Genomic DNA, 25,543 nt, shown 5'->3' with positions numbered 1-25,543 from the left:
TACAATTAAAGCACCCAAGAAATGGTAAGAGAAAGGGGAATCGGTTCAAATAGGAAACATCCAAACACAAGCACAGGTCCCCGCCAAGAGGAATACACTCAATTGTTTACGAAAGGAAAAAGGATAAATAATACAGTGCATAATAGAGAGATGATTTACAACTATTCATTTCACTGTTTCCCTCCCAGTCAGGGTATCGGGCCAGAGCCAGGAGAAAACCAAATATTCTCATTCCAAGACAAAGACAGAAAGCAAGTTGTAAAACAGATAAAGGGGGGTAAAAGACACAGTATGTCCCTCCCTGCCCACTATGAGAGGTTAGGAACCCAACCCGACACAATCATAAAATCCAACAAAGAGGAATACACTCAATTACTTACATTATACATTCAAAATAACAAATATAATAATACATGTTTTTTGTTTTTAAGGATTTTACAGTGTTTTCAACACAGTAAGGTCATATCAGCGCCAGTAAAAAGGAAGAAAATGGAACAGTAAAAAGTTCAATTAAAGCACCCAAGAAAAGGTAAGACAAAGGGGAATTGGTTCAAAAAGGAAACGTGTAGATTCCAAGAGCACACTATCAGAGTACTTAGTTTGAGATCACCTAACTGTCTCATCCCGACGTTAAGCACAGGTCCCCACTAAGAGGAACACATTCAAATGTTTACAAATCATATATAGGCCTAATATAAAGAAAACATAATAACAGAGAGATGATTTACAAGGAAAAAATATCACCTCCCAAAACTAACTATACATTTGACTGTTACCCTCTCAGCCAGGCATTCGACCAGGACCAGGACAAAACCAAGTAATCTCATTCCAAGACAAAGACAGAAAGCATGTTGGAAAACAGATATAAGGAGAGAAAAGACACAGTATGTACCCCCCCCCCCCTGTCCACGATGCGAGGTCAGGAACCCCACCCAGTCAAGGAATTCAAGAATGAAAATTGAACACATGAAAGGTTAAATTCAAATCTAAGAAACCAATGTTAAGCTCTCAAATTTAATACACATTATCAATTTTTGCATAATGCATCAACTATTTGGGTTGGATTGCAAATATGGATAACAATACAAAATTATCAGACGAATTTGTTTAAATATTATTAATAATGCAAGTACTCATTAAATTCATTTCTTAATTTATTTACTTATCTTAGCGGCGCAGTGTGGTATCACAATTTTTCTCCTGAAATGCTATATTTGCATGAATGCTATAATGTACAAAATGAATTTAAAATTACATTCCAATGAAAGCTGAAACACGATACGATTACAAAATATTAGACAATAAAACTTACACAAATAAGAGGTCAAAATATATTCATTCAGAATATATTCATTCACTTTTTTTTTAGCCAGACATAAGGACTAATGATAGGTTTTTTAAAGTACAATATATTATATTTTAGTAATGTGAAATGGAAAATATATAACTAATAATAGAGTTACAGCGATTTCTGTATGTTATATTACAAAACAAAGCATTAATCAAAAACATTTATCATATAAAAATCAAAAGAGGATACAATAAGTAACATTGAAATGTAAACGTAAGAGTGATTGTAATATTGAAAAGATCAGTGAAAAGATTACTGAAAAATCTAATAAATTTTTTTTTTTTATAGTAGAGACGACAGCCGTTTTATCTAAATATTTTAATGGTTGACCTATTTATAATGGGAGAAAATTCATTTGGCAGAACAAATTATAATATTTATTGTAAATCATTACTTTAGTTTAACTATTTATGACAACTAAAAAAGAATGAATTTAGAAAGCCAAGTCACTTCAAAAAATGTCCTCAAATAGGATTAAAAAGATTTGATAAAGACAATTTGCACAGATCTAAATTTAAAAGAAATGTTGTGAATTAAAAATTAAGATGACAGAAAAATTGCATAACAGAGATTGCAACTTTAAAAAACACAGACAAAAAACTGAAAGTAACCATGTCTGTGGTGAAAGATTGGGCATTTAAATCTTGGTGAATGAAATTCTTTAAGTGCTTGAAATATATAATCTAGGTTTGAAAATAATAGGATAGGACGGTGTCGGAAAGAGGAAATAAAGAAACATGAAAGGAGGAAATGAAAGAGAGGCAATGGTGATAAGAGTTAAGAGTCACCATTGATGGTGAAAGAGGCAATGGTGATAAGAGTCACCATTGATGGTGAAAGAGGCAATGGTGATAAGAGTCACCATTGATGGTGAAAGAGGCAATGGTGATAAGAGTCACCATTGATGGTGAAAGAGGCAATGGTGATAAGAGTCACCATTGATGGTGAAAGAGGCAATGGTGATAAGAGTCACCATTGATGGCTTGAGGTGCTTGACTTGCTTGAGGTGCTCGACTTGCTTCACGGTGGCAAGGATGATAAAGCCACTGAAAAGGGAGAAAAGAAGAAATAATTAGGTGATTGCTATACTTTTATTACTTTTTTTTATGGTATACAAATCATTAAAAATTTTTCCCCTGCCACGCGATGATAAAAAATTTGCAAATTTGGTGGAAAATCTGCCAACCTGGCAATACTGATAACCAGTAGTTTACAGTTCACAGTGTAAAACTCTTTGTATCTTCTTATCCTGTATTCATTCATTATTTATTCAATTAGCTATTATTGTATAGCAATAATAATTAATTATCAAAGTATCATGATGTCTTTTCCCTATAATGTTTTCCCCTGTTAAATAAGTCAACAGAGACACTGCACGCACATGCACAAACACACACACACTCTTAAAGAGAGAGAAAGAGAGAGAGAGAGAGAGAGAGAGAGAGAGAGAGAGAGAGAAGAGAGAAGAGAGAGAAAAAGAGAAAGGCAAGAGAGAGAGATAGAGAGAGAGAGAGAAAGAGAGAGAGAGAGATAGAGAGAGAGAGATACAGACATAGAGAGAGAGATACAGACATAGAGAGAGAGAGGGGGGAGAGAGGGGGGAGAGAGAAAGAGAGATAGAGAGAGAAGACAGAGAGAGAAGAGAGAGAAAAAAAGAGAAAGGCAAGAGAGAGAGAGAGAGAGAGAGAGAGAGAGAGAGAGAGAGAGAGAGAGAGAGAGAGAGAGAGAGAGAGAGAGAGAGAGAGAGAGAGAGAGAGAGAGAGAGAGAGAGAGAGAGAGAGAGAGAGAGAGAGAGAGAGAGACCAACTGGAATTCCTACCTCGAGGTGAAGTCTACAGTCCTATGAAGAGCGCACAATCCTCTCCTATCTCTTGATGCTGTCCTGTAGTGAAAAAAAAAATGTAATCCATGTTTATGTTGTACAGTTGAAAAAAATTATCAAAGAAATTATGTTTTGAAATAAATGCATTATGATCACTGATGTCAGTGTTGAAATGGAAATCTTAAAAAATGATGCAAAATATTGTCCATTACAACAATGTTAAACTAGGCCCAGAGGGATGTTCAAACTCAGACCTGCATATGTATGCACATCGATTATAACCCAATGTGTGAATATTCAATTGTGGGTCTGGGTGTGTGTGTGTGTGGGGGAGGGGGTTGTGGTACAAAAGATGCATTTTTTTTCAACTAATGTCAAGCGCATTGAGCATTATATAATTTCAAAAATGCACTATACAAATTAGTTATTAATTTTTAACAATAATGATTATCTAAATATCATGACATCCTCGGTCAACCAAGCTGAGAGAGAGAGAGAGAGAGAGAGAGAGAGAGAGAGAGAGAGAGAGAGAGAGAGAGAGAGAGAGAGAGAGAGAGAGAGAGAAAGAGAAAATGCAAGAGAGATAGAAATAGAGATATTTTTAAGGGTTTTACACCGCTTGCAACACATTAAGGTCATATCAGCGCCTGTGAAAAGGAAGAAAATGGGATAGTAAATAGTTCTAGAATTACAATTAAAGCACCCAAGAATAGATAAGACAAAGTCGAATTGGTTCAACTAGGAACATGTAGATTCCATGAGCACACTATCAAAGTATATAGTTTGAGATCACCTAAAAGTCTCATCCGGGCACAAGCACAGGTCCCCACTAAGGGGAATACAATCAAATGTTTACAAATCATATATAATATGTAAACAAAACATGGTACAGTGCATAATAGAGAGTTGATTTACAAGGGAAAAATATATAATCTTATAATAGCTATGCATAATAGAGAGTTGATTACAAGGAAAATATAATCTTATATAGATGCATTTGATGTTTCCTCCAGTAGATATCGGCAGGGCCAGGACAAAACCAAGTAATCTCATTCCAAGACAAAGACAGAAAGCAAGGAAAACAGATATAGGAGGATAGAATACACAGTCTGTACCTCCCTGAGAGAGAGAGAGAGAGAGAGAGAGAGAGAGAGAGAGAATGAGAGAGGCAGAGAAAGGTAGAGAGAGAGAGAAAGGCAAGAGAGAAAGAGAGAGAGAGAGATACAGACATAGAGAGAGAGAGAGAGAGAGAGAGAGAGAGAGAGAGAGAGAGAGAGAGAGAGAGAGAGGGGTGAGAGAGAGAGGAGAGAGAGAGAGAGAGAGAGAGAGAGAGAGAGAGGAGAGAGAGAGAGAGAGAGAGAGAGAGAGAGAGGAGAGAGAGAGAGAGAGAGAGAGAGAGAGAGAGAGAGAGAGAGAGAGAAAGACCAACTGGAATTCCTACCTCGAGGTGAAGTCTACAGTCCTATGAAGAGTGCACAATCCTCTCCCGTCTCTTGATGCCGTCCTGTAGTGAAAAAAAATCTAATTCATGTTTATGTTGTGTAGTTGAAAAAAATTATCAAAGAAATTATGTTTTGAAATAAATGCATTATGATCACTGATGTTATTTACAGTTGGGTCCATCCCGATAGCTCAACTGGTAGGACATTTAACTCAAACAATGTGTGAGAGAGAGAGAGAGAAAGAGAGAGAGAGAGAGAGAGAGAGAGAGAGAAAGAAAGAGAGAGAGAGAGAGAGAGAGAGAGAGAGAGAGAGAGAGAGAGAGAGAGAGAGAGAGAGAGAGAGAGAGAGAGAGAGAGAGAAAGAGAGAGAGAGAGAGAGAGCGAGCGAGCGAGAGAGAGAGAGAGAATTCCTACCTCGAGATGAAGTCTTGATTCGCGATGGCAAGGGTGATAAAGCCACGGAAAATGATTATGGCATTCTAAGAGTAACTTTCAGGGTCAGATTGGCAGAGATTGCAGCAGCAGAGCTCAAGATGAAGAAAATGATGTTGATATAAAAGTGATGGCAGGGATGTAGATGATGAAAGCAGCAGCAGATGAAAGCAGCAGCAGTGACAATGATGGTGAAAATGGCAAAGCAGGTGACGTGATGATGGAAGTCACTCCGGCAGGGCTATGGTGGTGAAGATGATGATGATGGGAGGTGATTCTGATGGCAGTGGTTGTGTTGGGAAGTGATAGCTTTGGATGGGATGCTGGGAAGTAATGGTAGAGTCATAGGGGTTGTGATAGAAGAGACCATGCTGTGAGGTTAGTGGTAATAAGTGAAAGCCATGGCTTGGCGAAAATGATAGAAGCAGGTTCAACAATAAAGATCCGATAAATGGCACAATTCCAAACCCAGGGTCGAAATGACCCCAACCAGAAAGAGTCAAACAAATCACACCCTTATCCCTCGTCTTCAAGACAATTGTAAATCAACATTCTGCCCAAACACATTCGGGCTTCCTGTAGGCCTCCAGTCCACCTACTGCACTTGGGTATGGACCTGAGACACAAATAAATACACCCCCACCGGTAGAAGTACACTCATCTGTATTTCAAATACATGCGAATGCCAACCACAATCATCTTGTCAACAAAGAACACGAATGTAACTCACCCGGCCCCAACCAGTTGGAATCAGCTCGAACCCAAGTCCAGAACCACACCACCATCATCACTTTATCACTGAATCTGCCTCCAGCATCCTCATCCTCCCCACAACTTCCACCCACCACCACCGTCCTCGACGAACACAATCCCTACATCACAATCACTACAACCCCACCAATACCACCATCATCCCTTCCTCCACTGTTACCTCCCTTCACAACCATTGCCATCATCATCACTTCTCATCACCATCACTTCACCATCACAACCCTACCATCATGATTTCCATCATCCCGTCACCCAACAATGCCACCTTCACCAACAATGTCACTATTGTTGCTCCACCATCTACATCCCCATCATCACCTCGCCACCAACAACACCTTCGTCATCAAGATCTCTGCCATTGCAATCCCTGGGGCCCTCCAACATGCCCCATCCAGTTGCTCCGCTGAATACCATAACCATCCTCTATGACCTCACCACCCCTGCGGCCATCCTCCCCTGCCGCCCCAACATGGCCATCCACGTCGCCAGGAACTTGACGTCGTCAAATATCTGCAACAAAAGGTAATGACAGATAATGAGTGACTGAGAGAGAGAGAGAGAGAGAGAGAGAGAGAGAGAGGGAGAGAGAGGGAGGGAGAGAGAGGGAGAGGGAAAGAGAGAGAGAGAGAGAGAGAGAGAGAGAGAGAGAGAGAGAGAGAGAGAGAGAGAGAGAGAGTGAGAACTAACTAGATTTCCGGGAGACATTCCGAAAGCTCCTACATCTCCGTATTCTTTCAATTTATATTTTCACTGTTGATTTTTTGTCAGGTGTTTATTTATTCTGTTATTCTGTAACAAACTGTTACCACTGCAAGGCTATTTCCGAGTTTTTAACAGATATGTGCAAGTGCCATGTGTAGTCTTATTATATACATATCTTGTGAGAGGCCTAGTCTTCGTATATATACATAATATTTCATAAGTAGCTTAGTCTTAGATAATAACTTGTGAGATGTCAAGTCTTAGTATATGCTTACTATTTTATAAGTCGCCTAGTCTTAGATAACATTTTGTGAGAGACCTAGTCTTAGTCTATACATAATATTATATAAGTGGCCTTGTCTTAGATATCTTGTGAGAGGGCTACTCTTAGTATATATCTCGCAATGGTATTAAGTCTGGATTTTCATAAAATTGTTTTTGTACCCAATCGTAGCTTATTTTATGCTTGCAATTTGATACGAAAATTATAAAATTCTGATTATTCATTTCCGAGATATGACCCTTTGAACTAAGGAAAGTATAAAAACCAAATTTTAGAGAAAACTGACTTCGAATTTTAGGCACCTGTTTCACGCACAGTTGAATCAATGGGCAAAGATAACACCTTGGATACGGGCATTGAAAATTTAACGAGAGTAATAAAATTTGTCGGGTGCTTACAACATAAATTTAATAATGTGCATACAAAGTTTTGAAATAATCCAATCATTACTTTTGTAGTTATTTATTATTATATAAGAAGGAAACAAAAAAGTTTTATCTGCAACAACCATATCTTATCAAACACTTCCGCATTATGTACAACAAAACAAAGACACGAAAAAGACATGTTTTACTTTTACATCCAGGTAAACCACTTTCCATATTGAATGCATTTCCTTATGGGGGTCAGTGTTGAAATGGAAATCTTAAAAAATGATGCAAAATATTGTCCATTACAACAATGTTAAACTAGGCCCAGAGGGATGTTCAAACTCAGACCTGCATATGTATGCACATCGATTATAACCCAATGTGTGAATATTCAATTGTGGGTCTGGGTGTGTGTATGTGTGTGGGGGAGGGGGTTGTGGTACAAAAGATGCATTTTTTTTTCAACTAATGTAAAGCGCATTGAGATTATATAATTTTGAAAATGCACTATACAAATTAGTTATTTATTTTTAACAATAATGATTATCTAAATATCATGACATCCTCGGTCAACCAAGCTGAGAGAGAGAGAGAGAGAGAGAGAGAGAGTGAGAGAGAGAGAGTGAGAGAGAGATAGAGAGGAAGAGGAAGAGAGAGAGAGAGAGAGCGAGAGCGAGAGAGAGAGAGAGAGAGAGAGAGAGAGAGAGAGATGGGGTGGGGGAGGGGGGCGGGGGTAATGACCAACTGGAATTCCTACCTTGAGGTGAAGTCTCCTGTCCTTTGAAGAAAATAGACAATCCAATTCTGTCTCTTGATGCCATCCTTTAGAGAATTTTTAAAATATGTAATTCTTGTTTATGTTGTGTAATTGTAAACAGGTAGTTGATTGAGGAAATTATGTTTTGAAACAAATGCAATAACACCATTAATGTTCTTTACAGTTGGGTCCATCCCAATACTCAAAGTTCTGATCCCCAGTTGATCCCCAAAAGCTAACTTCTAAATCAAGAGCACAAGATACTACTAAGACTAAGAGGAATACACTCCAATGTTTACAAATCATATGTTAAAAATAAAAAGTAAAAATAACAATACAGAACACAGAGAAGATTTACAAGGAAAAAATATCATCTCCCAAAAACTATAATCATGCATTCAACTGCTTCCCTCCCAGCCAAGGACTCCGGCCAGGGTCAGGACAAACTAAGTAATCTCATTCCAAGACAAAGACAGAAAGCAATTGGAAAAAAAGTATAGGGCTGTAAAGGCCCAGCTAGTACCTCCCAGCCCACTGTAGGAGGTCGGGAACCCTACCCAGTGAGAGAGATAGAGAGAGAGAGAGAGAGAGAGAGAGAGAGAGAGAGAGAGAGAGAGAGAGAGAGAGAGAGATAGAAGAACAACTGGAATTCCTACCTCAAGGTGAAGTCTCCAGTACTTTGAAGAATACACAATCCAAATCTGTGTCTTGATGCCATCCTTTAGTGAATAAATATAATGTAATTCTTGTTTATGTTGTTTAATGTAGACATAAATAATCAAAGAAATTATGTTTTGAGAGAAATGCAGTCTCACCACTATTGTTCTTTACAGTTTGCTCCATCCCGAAAGCTCAACTGGTAAGAGTGAGAGAAAGAGAAACAAAAAAAAAAAAAAGAGAGAGAGAGAGAGAGAGAGAGAGAGAGAGAGAGAGAGAGAGAGAGAGAGAGAGAGAGAGAGAGAGAGAGAGAGAGAGAGAGAGAGAGAGAGAAAGAGAGAAAATGAAAGAGAGATAGAAATAGAGAGATTTTTAAGGGTTTTACAGCGCTTGCAACACATTAAGGTCATATCAGCGCCCGTGAAAAAGAAGAAAATGGGATAGTAAATAGTTCTAGAATTACAATTAAAGCACCCAAGAATAGATAAGACAAAGTCGAATTGGTTCAACTAGGAACATGTAGATTCCATGAGCACACTATCAAAGTATTTAGTTTGAGATCACCTAAAAGTCTCATCCGGGCAAAGGCACAGGTCCCCACTAAGGGGAATACAATCAAATGTTTACAAATCATATATAATATGTAAACAAAACATGGTACAGTGCATAATAGAGAGTTGATTTACAAGGGAAAAAATATAATCTTATAATAGCTATGCATTTGACTGTTTCCCTCCCAGCTAGATTATCCGGCCAGGGCCAGGACAAAACCAAGTAATCTCATTCCAAGACGAAGACAGAAAGCAAGGAAAACAGATAAAGGAGGATAGCATACACAGTCTGTACCTCCCTGAGAGAGAGAGAGAGAGAGAGAGAGAGAGAGAGAGAGAGAGAGAGAGAGAGAGAGAGAGAGAGTGAGAGAGAGAGAGGCAGAGAAAGGTAGAGAGAGAGAGAGAGAGAGAAAGGCAAGAGAGAAAGAGAAAGAGAGAGATACAGACAGAGAGAGAGAGAGAGAGAGAGAGAGAGAGAGAGAAAAGATCAACTGGAATTCCTACCTCGAGGTGAAGTCTACAGTCCTATGAAGAGTGCACAATCCTCTCCCGCCTCTTGATGCCGTCCTGTAGTGAAAAAAAAAAATGTAATTCATGTTTATGTTGTATAGTTGTAAAAAATTATCAAAGAAATTATGTTTTGAAATAAATGCATTATGATCACTGATGTTATTTACAGTTGGATCCATCCCGATTGCTCAACTGGTAGGACATTTAACTCAATGTGATTAAGTTGAGCCCCAAAAGCTAACTTCTAAATGAAGACATAGCACAAGGCTATTAATCATGTCACACTAACATATCAACACTTATGAAGACAGCATGCTTTTATCAACATCACACCAAACTCCTGATTATTATATTATATATACCGTTAGTAAAAAATGAATTATACTAGCCTACTTTAAATATAACCAGTTCTATCTTCAGTAAGTGTAAATAAACAGTTTCTTTAAATGGTGGGTCAGTTTTATTCATTTTGTCAGTTGTGAGCATGTCACCCTTTAAAAACACGTTATGGCAGGATACATTGGTCTTGGTCCTCATTTCAGTTTTAGTTGGGTGAGTAGTGTTGACTTTAGAAACTTCTCAGAAACCCAGCACACAACTTCTATTAAAATCAAAATTAGTAATTATTATTGGTGTAATCTTTGAGTTTTGACTGATATTCACAAAGTCACACCACCTTGAGCAAGAGAAATATATTTTGGTTCTATGAGTTGTTAAAGTTGAAGCACTCTTGTCAGTGCATTCCAAACAATGGATCAGAAAATGGTGAGTCTAATGATACTGTGTCATAAATTAGATTTGTCAATCGTTCTGCAATTCCCATAACCATCTACTAGGGAATAACTTTTGACCAAGACACTAAACAAGGTACAAACCAAGATAAGAGCTAAGGTTCTTCTATTAATCTCAATAAGGACCAATTCACGTAAAAAGATTTGTGCAACAACATCATTCTGTGGCACAGAGAGAGAGAGAGAGAGAGAGAGAGAGAGAGAGAGAGAGAGAGAGAGAGAGAGAGAGAGAGAGAGAGAGAGGAGAGAGAGAGAGGAGAGAGAGAGAGAGGAGTGAGTGAGAGAGAGAGAGAGAGAGAGAGAGAGAGAGAGAGAGAGAGAGAGAGAGAGAGAGAGAGATAGAAAGAAAAGACCGACTGGAATTCCTACCTCGAGGTGAAGTCTACAGTCCTTTGAAGAGTGCCCAATCCTCTCCCGTCTCTTGATGCCGTCCTGAAGTGAAAAAAAATGTAATTCATGTTTATGTTGTGTAGTTGAAAAAAATTATCAAAGAAATTATGTTTTGAAATAAATGCATTATGATCACTGATGTTATTTACAGTTGGGTCCATCCTGATAGCTCAACTGGTAGGACATTTAACTCAAACAATGTGTGTGGAGAGAGAGAGAGAGAGAGAGAGAGAGAGAGAGAGAAGAGAGAAGAGAGAGAGAGGAGAGAGAGAGAGAGAGAGAGAGAGAGAAAGAGAGCGAGAGAGAGAGAGAGAGAGAGAGAATTCCTACCTCGAGATGAAGTCTTGATTCGCGATGGCAAGGGTGATAAAGCCACGGAAAATGATTATGGCATTCTAAGAGTAACTTTCAGGGTCAGATTGGCAGAGATTGCAGCAGCAGAGCTCAAGATGAAGAAAATGATGTTGATATAAAAGTGATGGCAGGGATGTAGATGATGAAGTAGCAGCAGTGACAATGATGGTGAAAATGGCAAAGCAGGTGACGTGATGATGGAATTCACTCCGGCAGGGCTATGGTGGTGAAGATGATGATGATGGGAGGTGATTCTGATGGCAGTGGTTGTGTTGGGAAGTGATAGCTTTGGATGGGATGATGGGAAGTAATGGTAGAGTCATAGGGGTTGTGATAGAAGAGGCCATGCTGTGAGGTTAGTGGTAATAAGTGAAAGCCATGGCTTGGCAAAAATGATAGAAGCAGGTTCAACAATAAAGATCCGATAAATGGCACAATTCCAAACCCAGGGTCGAAATGACCCCAACCAGAAAGAGTCAAACAAATCACACCCCTATCCCTCGTCTTCAAGACAAATGTAAATCAACATTCTGCCAAAACACATTCGGGTTTCCTGTAGGCCTCCAGTCCACCTACTGCACTTGGGTATGGACCTGAGACACAAATAAATACACCTCCACCGGTAGAAGTACACTCATCTGTATTTCAAATACATGCGAATGCCAACCACAATCATCTTGTCAACAAAGAACACGAATGTAACTCACCCGGCCCCAACCAGTTGGAATCAACTCGAAGCCAAGTCCAGAACCACACCACCACCATCACTTTATCACTGAATCTGCCTCCAGCATCCTCATCCTCCCCACAACTTCCACCCACCACCACCGTCCTCGACGAACACAATCCCTACATCACAATCACTACAACCTCACCAATACCACCATCATCCCTTCCTCCACTGTTACCTCCCTTCACAACCATTGCCATCATCATCACTTCTCATCACCATCACTTCACCATCACAACCCTACCATCATGATTTCCATCATCCCACCTTCACCAACAATGTCACTACAGTTGCTCCATCATCTACATCCCCATCATCACCTCGCCACCAACAACACCTCCGTCATCAAGATCTCTGCCATTGCAATCCCTCGGGCCCTCCAACATGCCCAATCCAGTTGCTCCGCTGAATACCATAACCATCCTCTATGACCTCACCACCCCTGCGGCCATCCTCCCCTGCCGCCCCAACATGGCCATCCACGTCGCCAGGAACTTGACGTCGTCAAATATCTGCAACAAAAGGTAATGACAGATAATGAGTGACTGAGAGAGAGAGAGAGAGAGAGAGAGAGAGAGAGAGAGAGAGAGAGAGAGAGAGAGGGAGGGAAAGAGAGGGAGAGAGAGAGAGAGAGAGAGAGAGTGAGTGAGAACTAACTAGATTTCCGGGAGACATTCCAAAAGCTCCTACATCTCCGTATTCTTTCAATTTATATTTTCACTGTTGATTTTTTTGTCAGGTGTTTATTTATTCTGTTATTCTGTAACAAACTGTTACCACTGCAAGGCTATTTCCGAGTTTTTAACATATGTGCAAGTGCCATGTGTAGTCTTATTATATACATATCTTGTGAGAGGCCTAGTCTTAGTATATACACATAATATTTTATAAGTAGCCTAGTCTTATATAATAACTTGTGAGATGTCAAGTCTTAGTATATGCTTACTATTTTATAAGTAGCCTAGTCTTAGATAACATTTTGTGAGAGACCTAGTCTTAGTCTATACATAATATTTTAGAAGTGGCTTTGTCTTAGATATCTTGTGAGAGGGCTACTCTTAGTATATATCTCGCAATGGTATTAAGTCTGGATTTTCATAAAATTGTTTTTGTACCCAATCGTAGCTTATTTTATGCCTGCAATTTGATACGAAAATTATAAAATTCTGATTATTCATTTCCGAGATATGACCCTTTGAACTCAGGAAAGTATAAAAACCAAGTTTTGTGAAAACTGACTTCGAATTTTAGGCACCTGTTTCACGCACAGTTGAATCAATGGGCAAAGATAACACCTTGGATACGGGCATTGAAAATTTAACGAGAGTAATAAAATTTGTCGGGTGCTTACAACATAAATTTAATAATGTGCATACAAAGTTTTGAAATAATCCAATCATTACTTTTGTAGTTATTTATTATTATATAAGAAGGAAACAAAAAGGTTTTATCTGCAACAACCATATCTTATCAAACACTTCCGCATTATGTACAACAAAACAAAGACACGAAAAAGACATGTTTTACTTTTACATCCAGGTAAACCACTTTCCATATTGAATGCATTTATCGAACGCCAAAGAAATCTACTCAGGCAAAATTCATTGAGGAGTTGCATATTTCTGTACTTGAATTTAAACTTAAAAATTCGCCTTTCATTTTTATTGGTGACGAAAACCATGACAATCTATCAAACCGGTCATCAACTGTGAAAAGCATTCAGAAGATTTCAACCTAACGATCTTTATCAGCATGTTAAAACACCAAGACATCAAGCTGGGAACATTCTTGATTGGGTAATATCGTCTAAATCAAATAATTATATAATGGATAAAAGAGTGGTGGACCTCGCTCTGAGTGTTCACAAAGGCATTCTAGGTCAACCTGCCACTCGAGAAAATGCACCTCACAAAAAGCTAAATCAAACTATACACATTAAAGAAAAGGACAGTGGGAATTTTACAATCGATCTCAAAAGTAGCCTTAAAACGTTAAAAACATTGCTGATCTCAATTCCACTCTTTACCACGTTCTTGATAATCATGTTATAATTATAAAGAGATTTGTGACAGAAAGATGAGAAGCTGGTTGGTTCAACTCAGAGGTAAAAAAGGCCAAACAAAGGAGAGAGGCACAAAGCAATGGCAACAAACTAGAATAACTGTCGATCATAATATCTACTGTGCCATGAAAAGACAATTAAATAATTTTATAAAGAAAGTTAAAAAGGATTATTACAATACAAAATTTAGAAACATCAAATCATGTAAAGAGCAGGACCAGGTGACAAACAATTTGTTAGGGAAACAGAACAGCAGAACTCTCCCAAACAGTGAATCAAACTCAAAGCTAGCTGAGAGTTTTGCGACCTACTTTAACTCTAAGATTTTAAATATGAGGAGAGAGACGAATTACCCAAAAAAACCCTGTTTCAAAAATTTCAATGGCACTCAACTGTGCATATTTCAACCAGAAACAGGAGAAGTTCAACAAATTGTGATGAACAGTCCAGCAAAATTGTGTGATTTGGACCCAATTTCTACATGTATATTTAAAGAACACATAGATGTTTTAATACAAACAGTAACCAGCATTTTGAATGATTGTCTCAGTTCAAATGTTAATTCTTTTAAATAAAAAATAGCACATTTCCTTTTCACGTCTGCCTGTTTTTAATCTGATACATACTTATAACTTATATGGTTATGGCCGAAGTGCAATAATTTACAGGTCGGATAACCCATTTCCTTATGGGGGTCAGTGTTGAAATGGAAATCTTAAAAAATGATGCAAAATATTGTCCAACAATGTTAAACTAGGCCCAGAGGGATGTTCAAACTCAGACCTGCATATGTATGCACATCGATTATAACCCAATGTGTGAATATTCAATTGTGGGTCTGGGTGTGTGTATGTGTGTGGGGGAGGGGGTTGTGGTATAAAAGATGCATTTTTTTTTCAACTAATGTCAAGCGCATTGAGCATTATATAATTTTGAAAATGCACTATACAAATTAGTTATTAATTTTTAACAATAATGATTATCTAAATATCCTGACATCCTCGGTCAACCAAGCTGAGAGAGAGAGAGAGGAGAGAGAGAGAGAGAGAGAGAGAGAGAAGAGAGAGAGAGAGAGAGAGAGAGAGAGAGAGAGAGAGAGAGAGAGAGAGAGTAGAGAGGGAGAGAGAGAGAGAGAGAGAGAGAGAGAGAGAGAGAGAGAGAGAGAGAAGAGAGAGGGGGGGGGGGGGGGGGGCGGGGGTAAAGACCAACTGGAATTCCTACCTTGAGGTGAAGTCTCCTGTCCTTTGAAGAATAGACAATCCAATTCTGTCTCTTGATGCCATCCTTTAGAGAATTAAAAAAAATGTAATTCTTGTTTATGTTGTGTAATTGTAAACAGGTAGTTGATTGAGGAAATTATGTTTTGAAACAAATGCAATAACACCATTAATGTTCTTTACAGTTGGGTCCATCCCAATACTCAAAGTTCTGATCCCCAGTTTATCCTCAAAAGCTAACTTCTAAATCAAGAGCACAAGATACTACTAAGACTAAGAGGAATACACTCCAATGTTTACAAATCATATGTTAAAAATAAAAAGTAAAAATAACAATACAGAACAGAGAGAAGATTTACAAGGAAAAAATATCATCTCCCAAAAACTATAATCATGCATTCAACTGCTTCCCTCCCAGCCAAGGACTCCGGCCAGGGTCAGGACAAAACTAAGTAATCTCATTCCAAGACAAAGACAGAAAGCAATTGGAAAAAAAAGTATAGGGCTGTAAAGGCACAGCTAGTACCTCCCAGCCCACTGTAGGAGGTCGGGAACCCCACCCAGTGAGAGAGAGAGTGAGAGAGATAGAAGAACAACTGGAATTCCTACCTCAAGGTGAAGTCTCCAGTACTTTGAAGATTTTTTTGTTTGTTTATTGCTTTAGGTCTCTTCCAACACAAATGAGGTTATATGAGAGACCGCTGAAACAAAAAAACAAGCAATCTAACAAAAATAGTACAAATGTAAATCAAAATCATAACCTAAAGATATAACCTAAATTATAAATAACCAAGAACAAACAGGCAGAAGATTTACAGAAAAAAAATATCCCCTGTCAAAAATACAATCACAAACCAAAGAAGCAGGATAGGCTAGTAAAGAGAAGAAGAAACGACATAACTATCGGATCGTACACCCATGCGAACATCATAGGTATATGATTCAAGGGTGATGCTCCCATCCAACCACCCGCGTACTTTGAAGAATACACAATCCAAATCTGTCTCTTGATGCCGTCCTTTAGTGAATAAATATAATGTAATTCTTGTTTATGTTGTTTAATGTAGACATAAATAATCAAAGAAATTATGTTTTGAGAGAAATGCAGTCTCACCACTATTGTTCTTTACAGTTTGCTCCATTCCGAAAGCTCAACTGGTAAGAGTGAGAGAAAGAGAAAGAGAAAAAAAAAATAATTAAAAAGAGAGAGAGAGAGAGAGAGAGAGAGAGAGAGAGAGAGAGAGAGAGAGAGAGAGAGAGAGAGAGAGAGAGAGAGAGAGAGAGAGAGAGAGAGAGAGAGAGAGAGAGAGAGAGAGAATGAAAGAGAGATAGAAAGAGAGAGATTTTTAAGGGTTTTACAGCGCTTGCAACACATTAAGGTCATATCAGCGACAGTGAAAAGGAAGAAAATGGGATAGTAAATAGTTCTAGAATTACAATTAAAGCACCCAAGAATAGATAAGACAAAGTCGAATTGGTTCAACTAGGAACATGTACATTCCATGAGCACACTATCAAAGTATTTAGTTTGAGATCACCTAAAAGTCTCATTCGGGCACAAGCACAGGTCCCCACTAAGGGGAATACAATCGAATGTTTATAAATCATATATAATATGTAAACAAAACATAATACAGTGCATAATAGAGAGATGATTTACAAGGGAAAAAATATAATCTTATAATAGCTATGCATTTGACTGTTTCCCTCCCAGCTAGATTATCCGGCCAGGGCCAGGACAAAAAAAAGTAATCTCATTCCAAGACAAAGACAGAAAGCAAGGAAAACAGATATAGGAGGATAGAATACACAGTCTGTACCTCCCTGAGAGAGAGAGAGAGAGAGAGAGAGAGAGAGAGAGAGAGAGAGAGAGAGAGAGAGAGAGAGAGAGAGAGAGAGAGAGAGAGGGGAAGAGAGAGAGAGAGAGAGAGAGGGAGAGAGAGAGAGAGAGGAGAGAGAGGAGAGAGAGAGAGAGAGAGAGAGGAGGAGAAGAGAAAAGACCAACTGGAATTCCTACCTCGAGGTGAAGTCTACAGTCCTTTGAAGAGTGCCCAATCCTCTCCCGTCTCTTGATGCCGTCCTGTAGTGAAAAAAAATGTAATTCATGTTTATGTTGTGTAGTTGAAAAAAATTATCTAAGAAATTTTGTTTTGAAATAAATGCATTATCATCACTGATGTTCTTTACAGTTGATAGCTCAACTGGTAGGACATTTAACTCAAACAATGTGATTAAGTTGAGCCCCAAAATCTAACTTCTAAATGAAGACATAGCACAAGGCTATTAATCATGTCACACTAATATATCAACACTTATGAAGACAGCATGCTTGTATCAACATCACACCAAACTCCTGATTATTACATTATATAACGTTAGTAAATAATGAATTATACTAGCCTACTATAAATATAACCAGTTCTATCTTGTTAACTAAATATTGAAATAATTTTACAGTAAGTGTAAATAAACAGTTTCTTTAAATGGTGGGTCAGTTTTATTCATTTTGTCAGTTGTGAGCATGTCACCCTTTAAAAACACCGTTATGGCAGGATACATTGGTCTTGGTCCTCATTTCAGTTTTCGTTGGGTGAGTAGTGTTGACTTTAGAAACTTCTCAGAAACCCAGCACACAACTTCTATTAAAATCAAAATTAGTAATTATTATTGGTGTAATCTTTGAGTTTTGACTGATATTCACAAAGTCACACCACCTTGAGCAAGAGAAATATATTTTGGTTCTATGAGTTGTTAAAGTCGAAGCACTCTTGTCAGTGCATTCCAAACAATGGATCAGAAAATGGTGAGTCTAATGATACTGTGTCATAAATTAGATTTGTCCATCGTTCTACAAGTCCCATAACCATCTACTAGGGAATAACTTTTGACCAAGACACTAAACAAGGTACAAACCGAGATAAGAGCTAAGGTTCTTCTAATAATCTCAATAAGGACCAATTCACGTAAAAAGATTTGTGCAACAACATCATTCTGTGGCACAGAGAGAGAGAGAGAGAGAGAGAGAGAGAGAGAGAGAGAGAGAGAGAGAGAGAGAGAGAGAGAGAGAGAGAGAGAGAGAGAGAGAGAGAGAGAGGGAGAGGGAGAGAGAGGGTGAGAGAGAGAGAGAAAAGACCAACTGGAATTCCTACCTCGAGGTGAAGTCTACAGTCCTTTGAAGAGTGCCCAATCCTCTCCCGTCTCTTGATGCCGTCCTGTAGTGAAAAAAAATGTAATTCATGTTTATGTTGTGTAGTTGAAAAAAATTATCTAAGAAATTTTGTTTTGAAATAAATGCATTATCATCACTGATGTTCTTTACAGTTGATAGCTCAACTGGTAGGACATTTAACTCAATGTGATTAAGTTGAGCCCCAAAAGCTAACTTCTAAATGAAGACATAGCACATGGTTATTAATTGTGCCACACTAATATATCAACATTTATGAAGACATGCTTTTATCAACATCACACCAAGCTCCTGATTATTATATTATATAAAATTAGTAAATAATGAATTATACTAGCCTACTATAAATATAACCAGTTCTATCTTGTTAACTAAATATTGAAATAATTTTACAGTAAGTGTAAAGAAACTGTTTCTTTAAATGGTGGGTCAGTTTTATTAATTTCATCACTTATGAGCATGTCACCCTTTAAAAACACGTTATGGCAGGATACATTGGTCTTGATCATTCTTTCAGTTTTAGTTGGGTGAGAAGTTGAAGCACTCTTGTCAGTGCATTCCAAACAATGGATCAGAAAATACTGAGTCTAATGATACTGTGTCATAAATTAGATTTTTGTCCATCGTTCTACAATTCCCATAACCATCTACTAGGGAATAAATTTTGACCAAGACACTAAACAAGGTACAAACCGAGATAAGAGCTAAGGTTCTTCTATTAATCTCAATAAGGACCAATTCACGTAAAAAGATTTGTGCAACAACATCATTCTGTGGCAGAGAGAGAGAGAGAGAGAGAGAGAGAGAGAGAGAGAGAGAGAGAGAGAGAGAGAGAGAGAGAGAGAGAGAGAGAGAGAGGAGAGAGGTGGGGGGGAGAGAGAGAGGGGGGAGAGAGAGATAGGGCACACTTGAGCTTGATTAATTAAACATTTATGAACAATACTACAAGCTTTAAAAACAATTCTTTCACTAACTGGCAACCAATGGGGATTATATAGAATTTATTTTGGAGGATCATTAGATTTTTAAATCAGTTATGTGGCTCTGTTTTGAATAGTTTGAAAATGTTGTGTCAATTTCAACGGCACACCTAAAAGCAATGAATTACATCAGTCATACCTATTGATACCAAAGCATGAACATTAATTTGTGTAGTACTCTCACTAGGAAAATGTCGAATTATACCAATATTTAAGTGATAAAAGTAAGATTGATTGTATTTTAAAGACTTCATTTGAATGATTGGATGTCTTGTTTATTATTATTAGTCATTATCGGCATTTGAACTTGAACTCTCTCATCAGTATATGTAAAACACAAAGCAAAAGAATTAAAATATATTCAGAGCAAAGTACTCAACATATATAAAGAAACTGGACCAATAAACCACAAACTCACAGAAGGACTTCCGTAGTTTCACAGCACGCCTCCAAATGGAATAAAATTTGTCTTAAATAGTAATATTTATCGGACATTGTAAATAATTGAAAGTCCAATAATGGCTATACTAAAAAAATATACTAAAAGTGCTTTCAAACTACAGAAGCTCTCCCTTTCATTAGGTACCACTACCACAATAGATGTCAGTTTTGTGGCAGAAAAAAAAAACTATATATTTTGAGACACGTGTCAAGAAAAGGACTATTTTTAAACCGGGTCATTCAAGGATTCATAACTCGGCCATTAAAAAACGTACAGAGTTAAATTTGGTATCGTCTTAAAGAGAAAGGTTTCATCTCTATTTCTATACTGCTTCAACAATTTTAAAAAATGGGCATTAAAGGTACAAAAATGCTGTTTTATAACTTTACAGCAGCGAAAAATCCCGACCTAAAATAATATGATATAAAATTTAATCCGAGTCTGTCTAAAAGATTAATTCTTATCTCTATTTCTACCAATTTGTTTTAAGAAGGGTTGTTTAATGGTCGAGGTATCGCATTTTTAAAATTCCCACCAAATCCTTGTTTTCAGATTTGAGTGTTATCGGATTTTTTTACACATCATTGTAGTTTGTAACAGCAAGCACACAAAATTAATTTTTTCTTTTTTCATTGACCTGTAATATTTTTCAGATGACTTTCTGACCTTAGTTTTTATTAAATAACATGTTGTTTTTATCAATTTATCCATGCAAATTTTTTCATATCTGGTTTGCTTCTCGATGTTTATTTATTGCTAAACAAAAAACAAGTGACGAATTTATACACACACTCTACACTCATGGCGGACATAGGAATACCACTACTAGTAGTTTATAAAAAGTCAAAAAGACACACAATGATTCGTCCCAATGTGTTAGAAAATGTTTTCTTTATTTTGGGAAAAATGGAACTTGAAATAGTAAAAATATTGAGATTGGAGAAATAATAGACTTTGAAGTGTCCCTTCATTTTCTAAATTATTCAATTCTTTTCCTATGCTTTCATGATAAACTATGTATAGACACAATACGAGTTACTAGTGGCTAATAAAGCAATATAAGTGTAAAAGTTAAATAACCATTCTTTACGCCATTAAAACTGGATCAAAATGGATAAAAGGTTGACATGTATTTTTCTGTTTTTATTAGTTTTTTTATCTTCAATCGGAAAGAGATGTACAAAGCACTAGTGCGAACACACTTGGAATACGCCAGCTCAGTCTGGGCACCATTCAAAAGTAATCACATTGAGCTCATAGAAGGCGTCCAAAGAAGAGCTACCAAGCTCCCGAGTATGAAAGGGATGACATACGAAGAGACATTGAGAAAACTGAAATTACCAACACTAAGTTATAGAAGAATAAGAGGTGACATGACTGAAGTATACAAAATGTTAAATGGAAAATATGACCAAAAAGATGGTAATCTACTTAAATTTTGGCCCGAGCACTCCCTGAGGACAGAAACAAGGGGCAACTCTAAGAAACTTTTCACACAAAGGGCCAGACTAGATGTGTGCAAGCATAGTTTCGGTGTTAGAGTGGTTGAAGTGTGGAACAGTTTACCCGAGAAAGTTGTCAGTGCTAATTCACTTAACTCATTCAAGAACAGGCTGGATAGCTATTGGAAAAAACAAAAAATCTTCTATGATTACAAGACTATCATCACATTCTGTCTTCATGGTAATCTGCAACCGGAAGAAACAAAGATGACACCTGAGTCCAGCGAAGAGGATCATTGAGAACCTGAGCTGGAAATCATCTCTAAGTATCTCTAAGTAAGTAAATTTAAGACGAGAAATGAGCCAAATAAAGAGATCAATATTTTTTTTTTTTTAAATTATATTTCACTTTTGGTTTTGGTGAGATTGGCAATACCTCAGTTTGCAACAATTCTCACCTCTCAAGCAAAGGGAGTGAATCAAAATAATTGGGTGGCTAGGTCTTTAGGGTGTGTGTGGCAGAAAGTACTTTATTTCAGACTAGCATCCTATCTAAAGTATAGCAAACAGTACATTCAGTAACACAGAAATCAGGATACAGGCATGCGTCAAAGACCTTAAGGCGCCAAAAGACTTTGGGTGGTAGGGGGTTGAGGGCACAAAAGAACACCTGCTGGGCACAGACCCATGATCCCGTATAAGAGAAGCACTCTAATGCCAACTAATATATCGATACTCCTAATAACATACAAAGAGACGATTTACAGTGGAAAAAGTCGTCCTCTTTGAAAGGAATAATAAATTTTACTGCACCGTTCGGTTAAGGATCCCAGAGAGGGCCAGGGCAAAACCAAGCAATAAATTCCCAGACATGTCCATAAAGTAGCATAGAAGTGAAAACAGGCATGTATGAAGTAAAGACATGCTGTCTTGGGATTATATGAGTTTCTTTAGAGGTGAATTTATTATCTTATGCTGCTGGTTCAAACATTGTGCTTATCATTCATGAATTCATGTTGAATTTTGAGAAGGAAATGTAGACTTTACCAAAAAGTTGAGATGATTTTTTAATTCAGCAGGCCCGGTTTCCTATAACGTGAGATATTTTACTTCTATCTGCATTATTTTGAGAGATATTTAATCTTTTATGCATTTTGCTCGTAATCAGCAATTTTTCTGCCAACATGCGAAATTGTATGTTTCACGAATTCATTCCTTTATTTTGCAAAGACCAATCGAAGAAAATATCTGAAAAAAATTGGACCTCTTGCCTGGGGTACTCTCTATTCATTGACATGAATTACATGTCATTTTTTGTATGATCATTATGTTAATATAGTATATGGATTATGCTATTTAGCTTTTATATAGATAGCGCAATATCCACTAAATGTGCTCAAAGCACTTTACAAGGGGTCCCTGGCAAACAGCAACATTTAACATTTAGGACAAGACATGACGCCTATTAGGCGATGTTATAATTTTTTCGGACAGAGACAACGCTGTTAACAGCCAGGTACTCATTTTACACCTGAGTGCGATGAGAGAATGTGAGTAAAGAGCCTTCTCCAAGGACTCAACTATGCACCGAGCGAGGCTCGAACCAAGGACCTTCCGATCCGAAAGCGAGTGTCATACCACAAGACCACATAGCCGCACAATTTTGGTAATTTTGGCACAAAATGGTCATTTCAATAGACTGAAGATTAAGTAAAAAAAAAGTGTCTGATTCAAATTTTGTTATCTTTCATTTATCAAGTGCTTAAAAATATACTTGGTTCAAAAGTATGATAAATCTTTTTGGTGTTTGTTATATGACATCAAAGTTGGATTCTTTTCTTACATCAATTAGCAAGCAAAAAAATTATAAAATCTTGAAAAATGAATTTGCTCTCATTTCTTTATGAATATAGTAAGAAAAATCAATTTTAAATAGTCAAAAATTGTCTCTTGTGGTAACTACTTTCATACGAGTTTGGATTTTTTCATCATCTAATTTTGCATCACCAACAGTTTATAGTTTGTGTCTTCTTATTACGTATCCATTCATTATCTATTCAATTAGTTATCAATTATTAACTCAAACAGCCCTGATCACGGATTCATCCGTGATTTCCGCTACTGCACATTAGCCCTGAACATGCATATATCTGTGACAGACTATAGATAGTTCGAAGATGACGTCACTCAGGCATTTGTTATGGTTTTTGCCATCCGCGTTTGTGAGTTGTTCTCACTAAACTGTATCAACCTGACTATAAACGTTCATGGTTACACAGCGTTTGTTTGTTGGTCCGTTATACTTCCGGATGGCAATGTTGTGAACTCCTTGGCCAAGCGCATTCTATCTATACTGCTTTGCTTGTTGGAGAGGTCTTAGAGACCTCACTTGGATCAGCATCCGCCACACTCCAGTACAGAATCATACGGAACTGTAAAAATAGATCTGAGTACCGTCTTTACGGGACGGTAAAAATAGCCCCTGTGTAAAAGCAAAGTAGACCTATCTAGTCTACTCAACAATTTATTTTTTTAAAACAACAACAACAACAACAACAAAAAACCCGGACCAACAAACCACATGCCGAACGAAATGAAACGTATCTTAAACTGAAATAGTAATATTTATTGGACAATGTGACTAATTGAATGTCCATAATGGCTTAAAGATTAACTAATAATATACTCAAAGCGCTGTCAAACTACAGAAGCTATCCCCTCCATACTCCATAGTTTTTATTTTAATTCTTTTTTCATCCTCTAGGAAGCACGAACAGTGTTGCCAGGAGCCGTTGCAAAAATCCCGCCAGCTTTATGCCAGAAATCCGCCAACTTTATCCTACTTCACTTTTCTCAAAATCCGTCAAAATAAAATCCGCCATTTGATTTAAAACATTACAATTAACAACAGTGTATTGTCTCAATATAAAATTATGTTAATAAACGCCACTCACCTATTTACAACTGTTTTCTTTTTAAAGGCATGAGGATTCGGAGTTCCGATTTTGTTTGAGCGGGAGTTAGCTAGAGTTAGACTGTCGGATATTGTTTTCATCTTCGGTTAATCTGAATTGTTTTGTAATATAGATCTAAGCCAACAGTATACTCACGATATGTGCTCCTAAAGTCACTTTATGAGGGGGGTAAGAAGAAATAATTAGACGATTGCTATACTTTTACTTTTTTAAATGGTATACAAATCATCAAAAATCCGCCATCCGCCAGGCATTCCCCCCCCCCCCCCCCCCCCCCCCCCCCCCCCCCCCCCCCCCCCCCCCCCCCCCCCCCCCCTTCCCGCAACGCGATGATAAAAAATCCGCAAATTTGGTGGAAAATCCGCCAACCTGGAAATACTGATCACCAGTAGTTTACAGTTCACAGCTTTTGAAAACTCTTCGTATCTTCTTATCGTGTATTGATTCATTATCTATTCAATTAGCTATAACTGTATAGCAATAATAATTATCAAAGTATCATGATGTCTTTTCCCTACAATGCCTTCCCCTGTTAAATAAGTCAACAGAGACACACGTACGCACACGCACACACACACACACACACACACACACACACACACACACAAACAGTCTTAGAGAGAGAGAGAGAGAGAGAGAGAGAGAGAGAGAGAGAGAGAGAGAGAGAGAGAGAGAGAGAGAGAGAGAGAGAGAGAGAGAGAGGGGGGGGGGGGTTATTCCTACCTCTAGATGAAGTCTTGATTCACGATGGCAAGGGTGATAAAGCCACGGAAAATGATGATGGCGTTCTAAGAGTAGCTTTCAGGGTCAGATTGGCAGAGATTGCAACAGCAGAGCTCAAGATGAAGAAAATGATGTTGATATAAAAGTGATGGCAGGGATGTAGATGATGAGAGCAGCAGCAGTGACAATGATGGTGAAAATGGCAAGGCAGGTGACGTGATGATGGAAGTCACTCCGGCAGGGCTATGGTGGTGAAGATGATGATGATGGGAGGTGATTCTGATGGCAGTGGTTGTGTTGGGAAGCGATAGCTTTGGATGGGATGATGGGAAGTAATGGTAGAGTCATAGGGGTTGTGATAGAAGAGACCATGCTGTGAGGTTAGTGGTAATAAGTGAAAGCCATGGCTTGGCGAAAATGATAGAAGCAGGTTCAACAATAAAGATCCGATAAATGGCACAATTCCAAACCCCAGGGTCGAAATGACCCCAACCAGAAAGAGTCAAACAAATCACACCCCTATCCCTCGTCTTCAAGACAATTGTAAATCAACATTCTGCCCAAACACATTCGGGCTTCCTGTAGGCCTCCAGTCCGCCTA

General features: G+C 37.9%; 1 protein-coding gene across 4 annotated transcripts; it reads right to left on the bottom strand.

The window, feature by feature from the left end:
• Positions 1-1,000: 1,000 nt before the first annotated feature.
• On the bottom strand, positions 1,001-24,009 carry LOC144965572 (uncharacterized). 4 transcript variants are annotated; one of them, XM_078901061.1, is made up of 10 exons: positions 23,935-24,002; positions 18,343-18,405; positions 10,810-10,872; positions 9,644-9,706; positions 8,588-8,650; positions 7,932-7,996; positions 5,030-6,328; positions 4,615-4,677; positions 3,171-3,233; positions 1,001-2,397 (listed from the first exon to the last, which is right to left on the bottom strand). In XM_078901061.1, exons 1-7 carry the CDS (start codon positions 23,973-23,975, stop codon positions 6,321-6,323), a joined length of 366 nt encoding a protein of 121 aa, XP_078757187.1. In that variant the 5' UTR covers positions 23,976-24,002; the 3' UTR covers positions 1,001-2,397; positions 3,171-3,233; positions 4,615-4,677; positions 5,030-6,320. The 4 variants fall into 4 exon arrangements, with proteins under 4 accessions (XP_078757187.1, XP_078757188.1, XP_078757185.1 ...); XM_078901062.1 differs by lacking the exon at positions 10,810-10,872 and having other exon boundaries at positions 23,935-24,001; XM_078901059.1 differs by lacking the exons at positions 5,030-6,328; positions 7,932-7,996; positions 8,588-8,650; positions 9,644-9,706 and having other exon boundaries at positions 23,935-24,009.
• Positions 24,010-25,543: the final 1,534 nt, after the last annotated feature.

The sequence above is a fragment of the Berghia stephanieae genome, chromosome 2 (assembly GCF_034508935.2).
Source record: "Berghia stephanieae isolate SIO BIC M18660-M18661 chromosome 2, UCSD_Bste_1.3, whole genome shotgun sequence".
In the NCBI taxonomy this organism is placed as follows: Eukaryota; Metazoa; Mollusca; class Gastropoda; order Nudibranchia; family Aeolidiidae; genus Berghia; species Berghia stephanieae.
Note: the sequence above shows the minus strand (reverse complement) of the source record. Positions and strands in the feature narration are given on the sequence as shown.